Source organism: Phocoena phocoena, chromosome 3, assembly GCF_963924675.1.
Source record: "Phocoena phocoena chromosome 3, mPhoPho1.1, whole genome shotgun sequence".
NCBI classification, from domain to species: domain Eukaryota; kingdom Metazoa; phylum Chordata; class Mammalia; order Artiodactyla; family Phocoenidae; genus Phocoena; species Phocoena phocoena.
In genome coordinates, this window is record NC_089221.1 from 58,347,078 (window position 1) to 58,364,683 (window position 17,606).

Here is a 17,606-nt window from a genome sequence, read left to right on the forward strand (position 1 = left end):
AATTCTATTTTCTTATTGTTATTGTCCCCACCATTTTTATTTCTACATCAAAATTTGCCCCCTTTTAGGTTCTTATATTCCTCGCCTTGAAAGTAAGATACATAAGAAAAGTGACAAAAATATAATAGAGGAAAACCATGAGATACCATTTAATACTTACTAGATAAGCAAAAATTTTAAAGTGCAACACCATATTTTGGTGGAAATGCATACGATAGAAACTCCTGTGTACAGTTCATAGGAGTGAAAATTGTATAATAACTTTGGGAAACACTTTGGCATTTCCTTATAAAGTTGGATACGCATGTATGTTATGACCCAGCAGTTTTACTTCTGTGTCCTAAGAGACATATGTAAGACTATTTATTGCAGTAGGAAATAGCCCAAATGGTGGGGAATGCAAAAAAGGAGCCACAAAATACTTCAGTTAGATTTCACTTTTATAAAGTGCAAAAGCAAACAATCTGTTAATATAGGGCATGTATAATGTGCTTAAGCAATAAGGAAATCACAAATGAGAATGAAGAGGATAAAAATCCCCCAATTTAAGATAGTTGTTACATTGAGTAGGCAATGTAGAGAATGAGAAGGAATAAAACAATGGTGTGGCCAGTGTTCGTTTCAAGTTGAGTGGGCTCATGGGTGTTTGTTTTATTTTTATGCTCTGTAACTTATAGTTACCTTACACTGTTTCTTGTATGTGTAAAAATGTCACTAAAACAATAGTTTTATTGTATAGGATATGACTGTACATATTTATCTATATATATATGTGTGTGTGTATGTGTGTGTGTGACCCTGTACCTTTGTATTCACGTCTTATCCATTCATACTGTTGTCTGTTTTCTTTAGGGAATAGGCCCATTTTTACTGATTTCATTTTATCCTTCTCTCTACTTTCCTTGGGAAATAGCTTGTTTTCTCCTCATGCCTTAGACCTCTGATTATATGTCTAGTTTTACACATAAAATTATGAATCAAAATGAAAATAGAATGCACACACATATGTGTGTATATAAATATTTATCTGAATGAATATTCTACAGAGGCTTAATCAGAAAGGAGTGAAAGGGAGGGGAAGCAGCAGTCACTGGGTGCCAATCACTGGGCTCCATTTTGCACTGATATACAATAACTTGAGGTTATAAAACTTTAACAGTACCAAGAGTACCAAGAGTAATGTCTGGTGCATAAATAATAAAAGATTTTCTCTAGATTTTTATTGTGTGAATTATGGTTTTAAAGATACTTGCATGGTCATGGCTGCAAATTGAACTGATGGGACATTTTGGGCTCTCCACAAATCTGCTTGGGACAAGAGGCTGACGGTCAAGGCAAGATTCTCCAGAGCTCTGCAGAGACAGATTGAACCATGTGATTAATGCATTCTGGCAGGATCTTTAAGATCTGTTGAGTTTGTGACCCAGATCTCAAGAGGTGAATAAGCTCTTTATAGGAGCTTCTCTAGCGAAAAGGAGGAAAAGCCACAGATGGGCTCTCTGTACTGCATATGCAAATATTCACAGGATATCTAAATTGTATCTTCTGATCATGGTCTTCTCTGGGACATTTAAACATCCCACTGCTGCAGACGGATTTGAATATAAGAAAAACTGTCCAGTTTGAGTAAAGGTAATTTGAAGCCTCTGTAAAAATGTCATAGCTCAGGTGTGGGGGGAGGGAATAAGGAGAGGATGATGATGTCTTATGAGAAAATGGTCCCTTCTGAACTTACCTCCTGTACATTCCATCTCCTCTGAAAAATAAAGGAATGAGGAGAAAGGACTTGAGTTCCCCAGAAAGCTCCATCTTGGCCCTGGCATGGCCGTGGGACCCTCCCTTCAGTGGGTGTCATGGTGGAAGACAAGAAACAATTGATAATGAACCCAAAGTGAAATGCACCCAATTCATTAATAAGTGAATTTATTCCCAGAGGCTGGGAACTTCTCATGAAGGAGAAATTTTGGGGCTCACAATAAAAACTGAGGGGAGAATAAGCAATGCAACATTTATTTTTAAAAATTATGTAACAAAAATTTGGTGATAAAAGACGTGTGTTTGTTTTAAAACTTACATTTTTTAAACCTTTTTTGTCTTACAAAGAATTCTTGAAAGAAAAAAAGAATCTCTTTTTCGTTTTAAAAAGAAATCCTTGTAATACCATGAACCTTCCCCTCACACACACACATAAAATTTAAACAAATGTTACATTCCACATGTTATTTTATATATTCTGCTTTTTTCTATTCTATACTATTTGAAAAGAAAATGCTGGTCACAACCTATTGAATCTATTTCGTATCCCACTAATGGGGTTTTGAAAAATGGTTATAAAATGAGAAACCTAGAGGTAATCCTGAAGAATATTATTATTCTAAATAATATTATTTGATACCAAATATCTTAGTTTAATAGCTTAACAAAGGAAAATAGTAGCCCAGTTTGAATGAATAGAAAAATGAATGTTTTAAAGTATACTATAAAGAATAAAATAAAATACTTCTAGGGTGTATTCATAGTGATGGAGAAATGCTGTATATAACTGGAAAGGCTCGTGTTAAAACACGATATTCTCGTAGGCAGCCAACCATTTGAACTAATTTTCATTAGTATGGCGATCAGAAGTTGAAAGACAAATGCAGAGGCACAAGACATCAGCAAATCTCCCCTCCACTCCCACCCCGGGTCTCTTTCTGATCATCACTGAACTAAGGAACCTACATAGCACCTTAAAATATTTGTAGTTACATTACTGTAATAGTCAACGCATCAGCATTTACCAGAAAGGTTTTCTTAACTAAGCTTTAGTTTTTTTTTTTTTTTATGAGAAATAACTTTATGCTCTCCACCATCTTTAGGAGTTGAATTAAAGTGTGAAGTCCACCTCCAATTTGTCCTCTCCTCCTCAAGGTCAAGGTGGAGGCCCTCAATGAGTTCTCCAAGGAGAAAACCCCACGTTGGAAATCCTCAGTGGTGACGATCATGGCCTTTACTGCTGGGTTTGCTGGTGCCCAGGAGGGACCCTGAAATAGCTCAAGGATTAGAGATGAGTCTGAGTATTTGGATTAGAGACATATATGGTAGGATCTCTGTTCCAAATGCCATATAATTTATTAAGTTGAGATTCAGTGGCCGTTAAATAGCCTATGGTTTTTTAAGGAAAATAACCAAATTTGAAGTCTGTTTCTGGTTCTTTGTGTTTCAAAATCAAGATGGTTTATTGTGTTGTTATTAAAATTTTAACTCCAGAATTGTAACAACCAAAGAAAAAATACATTTAAAAATGCACTGTGCATTAACATGCCTGTGGAAGCCCTCGGCTTCAAAGTTTGAGTGGTTTAAAATGTAGATGGATGGAAGGAGCCAGGAATGTGCAAGGTCAAATTCTTGCCTTTTAATTTTATGGTTATCAAAGTTAAATGAGGAAAGAAAAGCAGTAGATAAGCAGAATCACCACCTGTTTCCGACATGTAAGTTTCATGGGAATCATTTTTTTAAATCTCTAAAAATGATAATTGAATGTGACATATTTGGAACCTCACTTGACTCGTGCCTGACCCATTTCTTGACACCAACTCTGGGATGAGATCTTTGCACGTCTCTCCTTGTTTTCTTACGTGTGCCTCCACCCCCCTGTGTTGTCCAGGGGTGAAAGAGGGAATGCCACGTGGTATTTTTCACATGCAAATTGCCCCAAAGGCCCTCCCCTGCCCCCCCCACCCCCCCACCCCACCCCCACACCCCACCCCCGACAGCTCAGTGCCTCTGTTTTGTCTGTGTTTTTAATATTTGAAGGGTAGCTATTTGGGGCTTGTAATAATTATATTTACAAAGCAAAAATCGTGAGGATAGTACTAACTTGAACCAGCTTTTGTTTCTTAGAGCACTTGAAGTGGCCTTTGCTAGGTTGAAATGTTCATTTGGGGAAACATAAAATCTTGTTTAAAAAGAGGCTATTTGGGGGGAGAAAAAAACAATAAAAATCACTTAAGCATGAATTTTGTTAGATATTAAACGGGTGCCCATTGCAGCTGACGCCAATGAGAAAATCTGAATTCAGAGAAATAGAAACCCATGGCTCGGGACTTCCCCAGTGGCACAGTGGTTAAGAATCCGCCTGCCAGTGCAGGGGACACAGGTTTGAGTCCTGGTCCGGGAGGATCTCACATGCCATGGAGCAACTAAGTCTGTGCGCCACAACTACTGAGCCTGCGCTCTAGAGCCCGTGAGCTACAACTACTGAGCCTGCATGCCACAACTACTGAAGCCAGCACGCCTAGAGCCTGTGCTCCACAACAAGAGAAGCCACTGCAGTGAGAAGTCCGTGCACCACAAGGAAGAGTAGCCCCCGCTCGCTGCAACTAGAGAAAGCCCACAGCAGCAACAAAGACCCAACGCAGCCCCCCAAAAAATAAATAAATAAAAAGAAACCCATGGCTCTGTCTTACTTGGTGATTTAGTTGTTTGTTTACTTTGTGCTCCATCCAGTTCCAGCCTTGATGCCCTGGATGCTGACAGTGAAGGAGAGGGGCATTCCGAGCGGTCGCGCATTTGCTACACTCCAGTGTCTCAGAGTTCCTCGAGAACTGGCATTCCTAGTGGGGATGAATTGGACTCTTTTGAGACCAACACTGAACCAGATTTTAATATCTCCAGGACTGAATCACTTTCTTTATCAAGTAGCCTGCAGCTGAAGGTATTCTTATTGGTATTAATTTGGTTTATCGTAAGCCTGAAAAATATGTTGTCTAAATCCACCCATCTCTGAAAGACAAATTATGTTATGGTCACATGTGTAAACTTTTTTTTTTTGAAGACCCGTGAGCTGCCTGAGCTTGCCTTTTTACTCTCTCCCACTCTAATGTGTATAGTCCTTACTTACAATGGCTGATTTGTTTTCACGAATCACCACCAATACAGATAATCTTTCACATACTTGGAAAATTTTACCATTTTATACTGTGATTTCTGCCATCACCCCTTAAGCAATGGGAGAAAAGCTGGTAGTATGAAGTGAGTTTAAGTGGTCAAACTTGTTTTGCACACATAAAATTTTAGTTGGCACTGGTGTTAAGGTAAATAATATTGCTAAGGCAGAGGTGACATTTGTTGAGCGTTCCTGGCTGCAAGGACTCATCTGGAACACCAGATGTCTCCTTTGTCAGTTTTTCCATAGGAGACAGCTTTTCTGTCATTGGCATTTTTGCATTGGAATTTCATTTTGTTGTGGTTTTTAAAAAGACTAAACTCTTCCAGTCTTGCAGAGAAAGCCCTTTTCTGTTTGGACCTATGTTTTCTTTTTGATTTCTGTTGTCCACTTGTTTTCTTTTTCAATCGAGTTTACTACTATAAAACAATGTGTGCTGTGCCCAAACGTCTCATACCACAAACATATGGTGGTTATGGTAATGCTTTATTTTTGTAGTGTTCTCTACAATATACAAAACATGCTTTTATATAAAATGTTTAATTTTCTCATAACTCACCTAGGATATAAGGGAGTACTTTTATTTTAATTTTTGATCAGTTGAAGTTCTGGAGAGATTAGATGTCCACATTGCCCAAGCTTGGTGATAGAGTCAGAACTCAAATCTAGGCCTTCTGACCCCGGATCCTGAATCCTCTTCCCTCAGCTCTGAGTCCTGTGGAGCTGTCATAATCTTCTGAACCTAAAGGTCATGTGATATTTCTGGATAATAAGAAATAGGTATGGTTGTTAATGTAGCTACTTCTCAGATTTGCATTTTGAATGGAACTGTGAAAAATTCATCATTACTTGGAATGAAGAGTAATTCTTTGTGAAACAGTTCCATGCTGTTCACTTTTAAGAAGAATCTGTCCTATAAAATATGTCTTGCCTTGCCTCTGTAATTACCCTGTGTAACTTTTTGCCAAAGAATTCTGGATAATTTTCAAAGTCCTGTTATGAAAAATGATTACCAGGCATGACTTAAAGGCAGAGGGTGGTACTTGGCTAGGGCCCTTTGTGGCCAACTCACTGTTAGGGTTATAGGACAACTCGGGTTGGCCTTTCTGACATCCAGGCCCACTGGGTCTTTCCCAATAAGTGAGTCAGGGAGCCATGGCTTAAGACCTTTTGAAGCAAGATCTGGCTTCTGTTTCCAACTTTCCTCCAGGCTCTTCAACTAAACCGTAAGCCTAGGGCAACCATGTGCGTTCACTTAGGGAGAAAAAGAGAGCAGTGCTTGTGAGAAGGACAGTTGCTGATGGCTTAAGTTTAGTAGCACATTTTGCACCACTTTCTTTCACCTGTAACCTTAAGTGGTATCTTAAAAATGGATGGGGGTGGGCATCACTCCTAAGGCCACTAGGCCTCTGTTGGATGGGATTTGGGTGCCGTAAATGGCTTTAGTGGCATTCTATTGTGTATTCATTTAAATTTTCTAGAACGTGTAAGAAAAACATTTTTTTAAATTATCTATCCAGCTTGCATTTTTCATGTATGTTGCCAATATAATAATAGAAATAATAGGTAATTGGGAAAACAGGAAAAAAATAGAAGGTCATTTAAAAGAAATAAAGTTGAACATATATAAATAAGTGATAATTCAAGCAAAATCCCAGGAAGTGCTGGATGGAAGGTCTGTTGAAAGATGAGCACAGACTAGAAGGATTTGTATAATGACCTGATGCATTCTTTCCTGGAGGCTGCAGCTAACATTACAAACTTGAATAGCCATTAGGAACTTTTAAAAACTTGTCATTTTAGGTGACTGTTCCTCTACCTTCTAATAATTATGTATAGAGATCTCAGTTAATATGGAATTTTGCTTAAATGCTACAGTTTAAAGTAACAAAAATAAGTGACAACTCAGGCTAAAAAAAAAAGTCAAACTCGTTGAATACGCAGAGAAAGTCATGTGACTTGATTTTTCACTTTTAACCAACATGGTTGGAATGTCATGATTGTATCCTAAAGTATATAGGAAATATAGAAACTATTCCCAAAAGCTCAAGTTTACTAAAGCATTAGAAAGACAATAACATTTTTAAAGTTGTGAGAGGCAAACAGAAACAAATCATTAATAAGATTACCTCAGAAACGTTCAAGTTGAATCCTTTTTTTAAAGGTTCTGATTTTGATGATGAACACTCATACTTTCAAGTCTTCCGTAGAATTGTTTTTAAACTTCGTTATGATTTCTTTTAGGAATCATTGTTTTCTGGAGTCCGCTCACGTTCTTATTCCTGCTCATCACCCAAAATTTCTTTAGGAAAAACTCGATTGATCCGTGACTTTACGGTGTGTAGTCCAGCTGAAGGTAAGCATTAGTTACCGTTTGGCTGTGAAAGCATTCTTTTCTAGAGTGGATTTTCAGTTAGTAAAAGTGCGTAGTATGTAAGAGCAGCAGGCTAGTATTTTCAATTTCATTTTCACTATTGATTTTTCTAAGCTTAGCAAAATCCTTTTCTCATTGGATATCAGACAAGGTATAAATTTGATTTTGATGAAATCACAGATGTGTACACACCTCTCTGTTGCCTTATTTTTTTTGAATAAAATGTTTTCCTCAAGGACAGTGTAAACTATGATTTATGCTAGGCTCTTTATTGTGAGGGCTTTAGAGAATTTTATTTAAGGAAGTTATAAAAGTTACTTTTGTCCTACATGTAAATTGCTGAAATAATCCAATTCCTCACAGTTGCAAAAGCATTGCAAAATGGATTGTCTTCATTTCTTTATTTAACAAGGGACTTTAGAAAGTTAAAATAACAGAACACACTTGAAACACAAGTAAATATATCTCAAACATTTTTTTGTGGCCTATGTAAGCAATCAGAAATACAACTTTTATACAATAAAATTTTAATTGAAATGTAGTATACCTACAGAAAGGGGTACATGTTATAAGCATGTAGCTTGATGAATTTTCAAAAGTGAATTGAGATCAATAAATAGAACAATTGTGGCAACTCAGAGCTGCCCTTGTAGCCCTTCTTAGCCGCTACCCCAATTTTCAGCTTAATTCTGGAATGTAATTATTTAACACTCTCTGTGTACCATTTGTTATGTAATAATTACATTTAAAGCTGTATTTGGAAGTATTAATGTCAATCTGTAATACATAGCATTATAACAAATTTTTTGTCAATGTATTAGATAATGCCTTTTTTTGTCTGTTATCCTTAAGAGCCTTAGAAGACTCAGAAAGTGAGAGATGTGCTTAAGTATTCTCAATTTCCCAGCATAGAATATTTAAAATAGGATTTATTTTACTCCTTCTTTTCCTTTCCCTTTTTCTTATTCTTGCTTTGTTACATTGCCATTCTTTTGCATCCTTATGCCATGTGGAACAACAGTGAAAGCATCATCTTTGTGCTTGGACCTGCCATCCTAAAGCAATGTCCAATGTATGGAGATGTTCAATCAATATTTGTTGAATGAATGTAGCAGACAAAATACATAAAATACAGAATAAGTGCTACAAGGCATTTTTTTTTTCCTTTTCCTTTCTGGGATGTCTTTTTGGAGAAAGAGAAAACAGGACTGATAATAAATGTCAGTTTTGATTTTTAGAATGGGAAGATGGAGAGAAAGGACCAAGAGAAAGAAAGGAGACAACTACCTTGAGGGGACAGGAGTAGAAGAGGATTGAATTTGCCCTGGATGTTTTTTCAATACCATAAGTCTTTCTAGGATCTCCAGGTCTCCCTAACCTTAGTTTAGGTTGGGATTCCTTTTAATGGCAGCTTTGACACCTTTTCACTGATAGTCTTAGAGATGGTGAATTAACTTTGTACTGTAACTATTTGGAAAACACTTCTAAGTCTTTGTGCAGTGTGCAAAATGGTGCCTTTGCCTTTATATCTGTAGTATCTCTGATTATTAAATTCCGACAGTTCTGATGTTTGAAATCTCAGATGACTGAGAGAAAAATGGATAGTTTATAAGGGGAAAGAGCCCTGATTTATGAATTCTTTAATGAATAAGGGAGGGCATTTTTGCTTTACATGCATTCCTTAAATCTTCGCGTTTGAATTAGAAAGAATAAAAAGCTGAAATCAATTCCTTTGTTTTTTCTGTGAATAAAAGCTTGTCTTTAGACAGTATGTTTAAAAATAGGGCTATTGGATGAAGTTTGACACTCTCCAGGAGGTATTACAAACAGGCAATTTAGGTTGAGGCTACACACTAAATGTACAAAAATTCCAATGGATATTCCTCTATGGTAGCAAACATTTGGATTGGTATCATTTAGGTCAGTCAAAATCATAGGACTGTGAAGAATAAATTAGCTCTTAAGGAAGAAAAAATAATTTTAACTGTGTGTGTGTGTGATCAAGGCACAGGTGTGAAAGCTTGACTACTTCAAAGATGTATTCTAATGTTTCATTGTTTAATCTGCTTAATCAGAGGTAAATTGACATTTGTGTTGTTATAAATCCTCTCTCAATGAGTTTTGAATAGTTCTAAAATTTTTTTTTCTATTTGAACAGAGTCCAAGTCTTCCTTCCTCAGTGGAAAATGCCCGTAAATGAGCTATTGATGTAATACAGATATACAGAGACAGGATAGTCTTTCAGTCCTTTTTTACTTATTTGTGATGTCCTCTCTTTCTTGTCACTTTCAGAGGGTTACTTACGATCATTTATCATGCTTTTGTTGTTGTTTTTGAGGGGACCAAGAGTACAATGGTGGCAACTTTATTATTTAATGCTTTTTATATATAAAACAAAATCCAATCCTATATTTCCCTTGGGTACATCATGGATTTAGATAGAAAGGAATATTCTCCATGTTAAAATGATAATTACAGCATCACCAAGATGGACAAAAGTGCTCTACACTTAAAAATTTGAGGAGTGAAGTGAATGTACTTTTGAAAATTATTGTGCACTGATGGATGGAATCCTGTTAGACTTTGTCCAGTTGTCTGAGTCTGATTCTGTTACTTTATTAGCTTGATTATTTGGGATATATGGCTTATTCTCCTGACACCTCAGTCTGTATACAAAAAGGATAATGATTTCTGCCCATGACTTAATCTGAAGAATATTTAATGGCAATAAAATAAAAGTCTTCGAATTCTTCAGAGTAGGTTTTCTGTTACCTACGAGATAGTCTTGGGTTCAACGTTGATATTTCCACATTTCAGGAGATATGTATTCATTAGTTTTCCCCTGTATATATCTGGCCTATCTCCCTTTGCAACCTAGTTTTGCCTCTTCACTCTTCCGGATTGTAACGGTAAAGGATTTGTCCCTGCTCTGTAGATGGTGTGCTCCACAGTGGCCGTTCCCTCCTTCAGTCTCTCTCACTGTCTAAATCAGTGTCTCTGCTCCATCCCTGTAGTAAGTACTCCGGTTTGGGAAACAAGATGGCGCTACGCTGATTGCATGAGCCCGCCCCTTCTACCCAGCCACCCCAGTCCAATGGAGGAGGGGCTCTCCCTTTCTCATGAGCCACAAAGCACATCTCCGAACTGGCTGCTCTGTAAAGGCATTACAGCTCCATTAAAATGGACTCTTCCTTAGGCTGGCCTTCAAGACTTTTCTTTTAAGCTTTGCTAAAAAGCCGCTAAGATATTTATTGATTCTGTATGTTGGGGAATTAGTGTTACGAATAAGGGATGACGCTCTGGTGAGAAATATCCAGAAACATAGAACTGATTTTCTGCGTTTCTGAAAATGTTTGCTGCCCCTTGCTGAGGCTAACTTAGTTCACAAAATCATTAAATGTTTCCCTGTGTTGGCCTCCTCCCCGTTCTCTCCAAATTAGAGAAGGTGATAAAAATATCCAGAGCAATGCCCAAATAAAATGACTTTTTTCATTATTTCCTAACTGGTGGTACGTGTAACGATAATGTACGGTTGAGTGTGTGCACTTCAGACTAACACACGACTGCTCGTTTGTCTGCCTTCGTTTTCATTTTATTGTTCTGTGTCTCGTAGAGCAAAGAGCTTACAGCTTACCGGAGCCTCCAAGAGAAAAAAGGTATTTTAACCCTTCCAAATTTCCTGAGGGACTGCTCGATCCGTCTTTGGAAATGTGTGCCCATCATTTTTGATACCTGTTCAATAGTTTGTGAGACATTTCTGCCTAATGAGTCTGCCTGAATCCTTTGTACCCTTTGTGATCTGTATGGGTGTAGGTTTGCCAGCTGTTCCTTTCAGTCCCCAGATGAACAGGCCTCAGGACCGGGGACAGAGTAGTCTGGGGTTATTTTCAAAGCCAAACACTTCCAATGTACAGCAGCACGTGGAGCAGTATGAGACCACCTGCTTTAGAAAGGTATCAGGTTCTCACTAGGTCTGTCCACTACGACAGAAGACTTATTGTGGTAACAGACCCCCGGGGTCAGTTTTAGAAAGTGCCTAAACATCCCTGCCGTCTGTCGTTGTAGAGTATCGCTTAGAAGTGTTAAGTGTGAAACAAAGAATAAATGATGCAGAAAGTGCTTTGAGCATTATGAGTTCTCTGATTAATATGAAGATTTGAAAGCTGTATGCCTAAGCTGCTCTTTTCCCTAGAAGGTAAAACTGTCCTCAGAGTAAAACTTGGGCAGCTGACTAGCAACAGGCTGGATTGCTGCGCTCTGTTGGTCTTGAGAAACTAACTGCTCGTGAATCACGCTGTGAAATAGCCCTGGGGTTATGTCAGAAATGGTATAAGTGCTTGGCTTTGAGAGACCATGGGAAAAGGAGGAAAATGGTTTTAATTTGGGTGCTATTAATGCTCAAACTCTGAAACCTTTTACTATATAGATCAAGAGGGATTATTTTGCTTTAAATCTTGGACTGAAAGTATGAAGAAGAAGGAAAAAAAAAAATCTCCTTTTGCTCATTCCTATTTTTTGGAGACCAGAATAGAAATTCTGAAACGCTAAAACAGAGGAAGACTAAGAATGCCCTTTGAGAATAAGCTGATGATGAAAGGACATCAGGGCAATGATGATGGTGACAGCGGGAGCAGCAGCAACTGACCGTTGTTGGGTGTTTTTATGTGCCTGGCACTGTTTTAAGCTGCTTACATTTATTACTTCATTTAAGCGGTTTGTTGACTAGGTCTGGAATTTGTTCATCATTCTGGTCATCGTTCTGGTTAGAAGTCTTATCCTTGCTATCTTTTTAACAATTGGAGCAGTAATAGACTGATTGAAAGGATTTTTTAAAAATCAAAAATATTTTCCATTAAGAGAGGGATTTAAGACTGGAAGAGCCAGTGTCAGAATTGGTTAAATGTTAGCCTATAAAATGTGTTAACTTGGATGAGATGTATAGGGATGTATTGGATGGGATGAATATTTTTCTCATATTCCTCATTCTTGTTTTCTTCTTCCTGTTCTTGGGTCTGTCTTGGGTCTGCATCCCGAAAGCATCTGACTTTCTTAGTCATATCCCCTGGTGTATCTAGTAGAGTAGATATTCCATCTTCCCTGCTATGTTCCTGATACCTTGTAGGATACACCAGTAAGGTCCCTGGCTAGACCTAATGCTTTGCTTTGGTCATGCTATAGACATTTGCTTGGGGGTTTGCCTTCTTTGGAATTCCCTTATTTATGTTGATCACTTCGTTTCTGGAAAAGAGTGCAGCCAGCTAAAAGGGGGGCTCACTCCAGACCTTGCAGGCTCATTCTTATAGGAGCAGGTACTTCATCTATCCCATCTTAGGATTATACGGTACAACTCAGTTATTTTATTGCCACCATCTATCTTAAATCTGATACATCTGTTACCTTTTTTTTTTTTAAGAAAATGAGAATCTGGCTGTTCAAAGTTGAAGTTTCACCTGCGTCAGTTTTCAATTTGGATAGTTGGAGCTTTTTAAATACTTAGATGCCCAGTTCTTTTAAAAAATAGGTTATAGATATAATAGGTTAAGGATTAAGATATTGAGGCTATATCCATATTATTAAGATACTTAAAATATCTGTTTACCTATTGAAAAGGTAATGCCAAGAATCTCTGAAGAATGGGGCTTGTAAAACTTTATTGTGGGTAATTCCATTGGTCATCAAATTGATAATAGAGTTAGGCATTCTTGTTCTGGGATGTTGAAAGAGTTTAAGTAAATTTTTCCAGATTCTTATAAATTGAAAAGCTGTTTACATTCTGTTGTGAAATCAGTTGAGGATTTTTCCTTTCTGAGTTCTTCTCTAAAGTACCTAATTTTTACGTAAGTGAATACCACATAGTTAAATTAGATTTGAAACATGGAATCAACCAACCTTCTGCATCTGCCCAGAAGTTACACTGTGTTTCCCATTGTAATAATCTGAAAGTGGGTCATGTCTATGATATTGACATGTCTACCAGGTTAGATGATTCAGAGTTTTTAATATTTAGGGTTTCAGTTTTTTTGTTTGTTTTGTTTACTTTGTCATCTCGGTTCTTGTCAACCTTTGGAATTAAAGATTAAGTGGTACGATTTTATGTCTTTTTTTAAAAATAAATTGCAGTGCATCTGTAGGTTTTAAATCAAAACTGTAACATTGTTCTTGATACAGTCTTCTGTAGCATAGGGAGTTGGGAGTAGAGTCTGGTAAGCAGGAACTCATTTTCTTTCATTTGAGAGAGTGTAGTTGTGTTCCTGCTGCGAAGTAGGGGAGAGGACTTCTTCACCTCAAAAATCACATTGACCTTATCGTTCTTCCATTCTGAGATTTAGGTTTCCGCCCCATATTTTTCTTCTCTTAGACATTGGGTGGCTCTTGGTGGGGTCCCAAAAAAGTGTTCCAGAGAGGACTCTTTCTCAGCTGTCACGTGTGCTTTTTTCCCCATTCCAAAAGTGAGCCTGTTGAATATTATTCTACGAGTTTTGCAAATTAGGATGCCGAAGACACAAGAGGTATGGAAATTTACGGATATATTAACCAGTGATTTATCTAAGAAGGTGGCTGTGGAAGTAGAAAGGAAATAAGAGGGTCTAAGTTCCTTGTGTTATTCTGAGTAGTATAGGGCGCTTCTGTTTTCCATCTTTCCTTTCTAACTTTTTCAACTGTTTTCTCTCAGTAGCAAACCCAATTTCATGAACTGTGTAGGGTTCGAGTGGCAGGACACCCACTGTCCTGACTATACCTGCGTGACCAAGAGGTAGCTCTGAAGTAATTTATTATTTATGCTAAATGCATTCACTGAGGTTTGAATTCTCAATTACCTAATATAGAGGTCAAATAACTTAGTTTTGTCTAATATGTACCAGTTAAGTACTTATTATATTTAAGCGTGAGAAAGGGCCTTAGAAATAACTTAGTCTTTGATCAGATGAGAAAAACTGAAGTCCTAGAAGTTGTCTTTTAAGTCGTTTTTGTAAAATGTAATCATATGTATTTTGGTGCATATCAATAGTATGACTGCTTTTGAAGGTATTCCCCAGAGATGAATGTATTAGCCACTAATGCTGACAAGTAAGAAGTTTGAGGGATAGGAGAGACATGGGTTATGAAATGTTCATTTTGGAAATTGTCTACAGAAGTGTTATCTGGTTTGACATGATGCCTTTGCTGGTCTTTAATATATTCAGTCTCTCTTCCTCTTTTTGTAATAATGTTAGAATACAAGACCATCAGAGAAAGTTCTAGGGGAAATATAAAAGTTCCAGGGAAATTTCCTCTTCATAGCTGGGATTTTTTTTTTTTTCCCTAAAGAATGATTCTGTGGATTAGAGGAAAATCAGTGATGTTCAGTGTGTTCACAGGTTGGGTACAATTACCTCTAAGTTGCCTCTTATTTGGGGGGAATTTCCACAATGTTCTCTCCTTTGCAACCTAGAGTCTCAGATTGCAAATAGCCTGATTGAGTGGGGGAGATGGAACCATGAGGCAGACAGTCTGTTTCTCAGGCTGTATTGACAAAGGAAATGTGTGTCTGCTGAGTATTATCTCTGTTCTAAAAATAAATAAAATCCAGTTTGATGTCGTTGGTTATTTGGCTTCTATGTGCTAGGAAAATTCTATTAGCCTAGTAAACAGGGAGATGAATGTTTTCAGAGTAAAATTATAAGTGTAAGATTTCCTTTATTTCTCTAATATTTTAATATGAAAATTTTAAAGTATGCAGAAAAGCTGAAAGAATTATATATTAGAATATATATAATAGAAAGAATATATATATTAGAAAGAATTATATATTAGAATACCTATTTCCACCACTTAGATTCTGTAAGTGTTAACACTGTGAGATAGTTGCTTTATCATACACTTATCCACCTATTCATCTATAAGATATATTTTTAATAGTTTCTATCCTTATCTTTAGAATAACCATTAAAGCCTGAACGATATATATGTGTAAAAATAATATGTACAAAATACATCTGCGTGTTTGTATACATACACACACATACATACACACACATATGTATGACTGCTCTCTTTTGCTCCCTCTGGTAAGTTTTATAAGCTGTGATAACAGATTCTTTTTTGTAGAATTCAGGAAGAAGAATGGGATAAATACATCATACCTGCCAAATCAGAGTCTGAAAAGTACAAAGTGAGCCGAACTTTCAGCTTCCTCATGAACAGGATGACCAGCCCTCGGAATAAATCTAAGGTAATTAAGGTTTTATGCCTATCGTCTATAAAGCGTAGATGCTCAGTTTCTGAGCAATTAGTATAGTTTCCACTTTCCCTTTAAAATCATTTACCTTAGGTTTTGTACACACATATTTAAAAACCTCTGTATTCCTTATGGGGTATTGTCCAAGTCATTGAAAATACTGAGACCACTTCATCCTGGGTGCTGTTACATTTTGGCATTATCACACTTGTTGGTGTGTGGCCCTTCTGTCCTGATAGAACACGTAGAGACTTTGTATGACTTTTGTAAGTCAATTGGCTCTGAGCATTTCTCTTTTCTCCCCACTTTGCTGCTGCTGCCACATCTAAAGACAAAAGGCAAGGATGCCAAAGACAAAGAGAAACTGAGTCGACATCAGTTTGTCCCTGGAACATTTTCTGGGACTCCACAGTGTTTGGTTTGTGATAAAACGCTCCTGGGGAAAGAGTCGTTCCAGTGTTCCAGTAAGTTCTTGGGCCCCATGTGTGCTGTCTTCGTGCGTGCTTTGCCTCCCCAAACAGTAAGATCCCTGAGAATACTGCCAGTGCAGTATTCTCAGTGTGTTCATGTAGACTTTTGTTTTCATGTCTCTGTGTGGTTTCATCAGCAAGCAATGACCGAGGATGGTTGAGTCAGTACTTTGTGTCCACAGGCGATAGTCTCTCCTAGAACCCAGACTGTTACACCTCACTGCCTTCTGATGTCTCCACTTGGATGCTGTCTAAACAGCATCTCAGATGGAGCTCCATTCTCCCCGTTCTGTGCCCACCTACAAACTGACCCTCTCAGTTTAATGGCAGTTCCATCATTCCAGCCAAATGCTCGTGCCAAAAACCTTGGAGTATTTCTATATACCTCTCTTTCTCTCAGTGCCACACTCTTCAGCATTCCTCCTGGCTCTATCTTCAAAATATATGTGGAAGTCAGCCTCTTCTCACCCCTGCCACTGTTATCACCCTGGTCTAAAGCCATCATTTCAGTAGCTTTGCAACTGGTCTCCTTGTGATTTTACTGCAAAAAGCATAGTTCTCAAAATCTCAGTCCGAGCGAGTTTGTCAAGGCATTTGTCCTTGTGTTCCAGATCCTCCGATGGCTTCCTGTCATCCTGAGCATGGCCAGAGCCCTGACAGAGGCTGCAAGGCCCCCGTGATCTCTCCTGTCATTCACTCCTCCCACTCTTCTGCTTCAGTCCCTCTGGCATCTTTGCTGTTCTTCCAATACTCCGGGCATAAGGCATGCTCCTGCCATGGGGCCTTTCCTGCGGTTCGCTCTGCCTGCAGTGCTCTCCCCTCAGTTAGCTGTGTGATTTGTCCCCTCACCTCCTTCAGGTCTGCTTCAGATAACACCCCCCCAGTCAGGCCTTTCTTGACCACCCTCTGCTTGGCTCATTTGCCCCCTTTTCCTCCTTTTTATCCCACTATAGCATTCACTCTCTGTTCTGTTTGTCAATTTTATTATCTGTCTCCTTCACCAGAATATAAACTCTACGAGGGATGGATTTTTGTCTGTTGATTTTGTTCTCTGCTATATCCACAGTGCCTAGAACAATGCTTTTGCATAGCAGGGGCTTAGTAAATATTTATGGAGTGAAAGAATATTTCAGTGCAAAGGAATTTAGGCCCAGGCAGGTGAAATCCATTTCATGGTGTTTGTTGGTGGCCAGAATTAGGGGAACATTTGGGGGGTGGGATGGGAGTACAAAGGGAGGTGAGGAGCAGAGGAAGGTTATATGTAAAGTTCTTCATTAAATTCCTAGAAATGATTAAATTAAAAATTTAAATGTATCCATTCACACTGTCTTTAATGATGCCAGTTTCACTGCATGCTTGAACCTTACTTTCCTTGGAGACTTGATTTCTTTCTTTTATGTGACCTGAGATAGCATCAAGCAAAATAATAATAATAGTAAAACTACTCTAAAAAATAAAGTCTACTAATTAAAAAACAAATAGCATCAAGCAGTTCAGCTGTGATTTAATTTGCTAATTTTTTAGAAGTTTGCCAAAAGTATTGTTTGTGGATTTTTTTTTAAACATTCATTTTATTTATTTATTTGGCTGTGTTGGGTCTCAGCCACGGCACACAGG

At 37.9% G+C, this 17,606-nt stretch overlaps 1 protein-coding gene across 1 annotated transcript in view; it reads left to right on the plus strand.

The window, feature by feature from the left end:
* Positions 1 to 17,606, plus strand: part of LOC136121030 (rho guanine nucleotide exchange factor 28-like) — a 131,069-nt gene that overhangs the window by 22,377 nt on the left and 91,086 nt on the right. Inside the window, exons 4-8 of the mRNA XM_065874826.1 lie at positions 4,489 to 4,696; positions 7,172 to 7,283; positions 10,915 to 10,957; positions 15,390 to 15,513; positions 15,851 to 15,983. Of these exons, the coding sequence (XP_065730898.1) occupies positions 4,489 to 4,696; positions 7,172 to 7,283; positions 10,915 to 10,957; positions 15,390 to 15,513; positions 15,851 to 15,983 (620 nt within the window). The remainder of the gene's footprint in view (positions 1 to 4,488; positions 4,697 to 7,171; positions 7,284 to 10,914; positions 10,958 to 15,389; positions 15,514 to 15,850; positions 15,984 to 17,606) is intronic.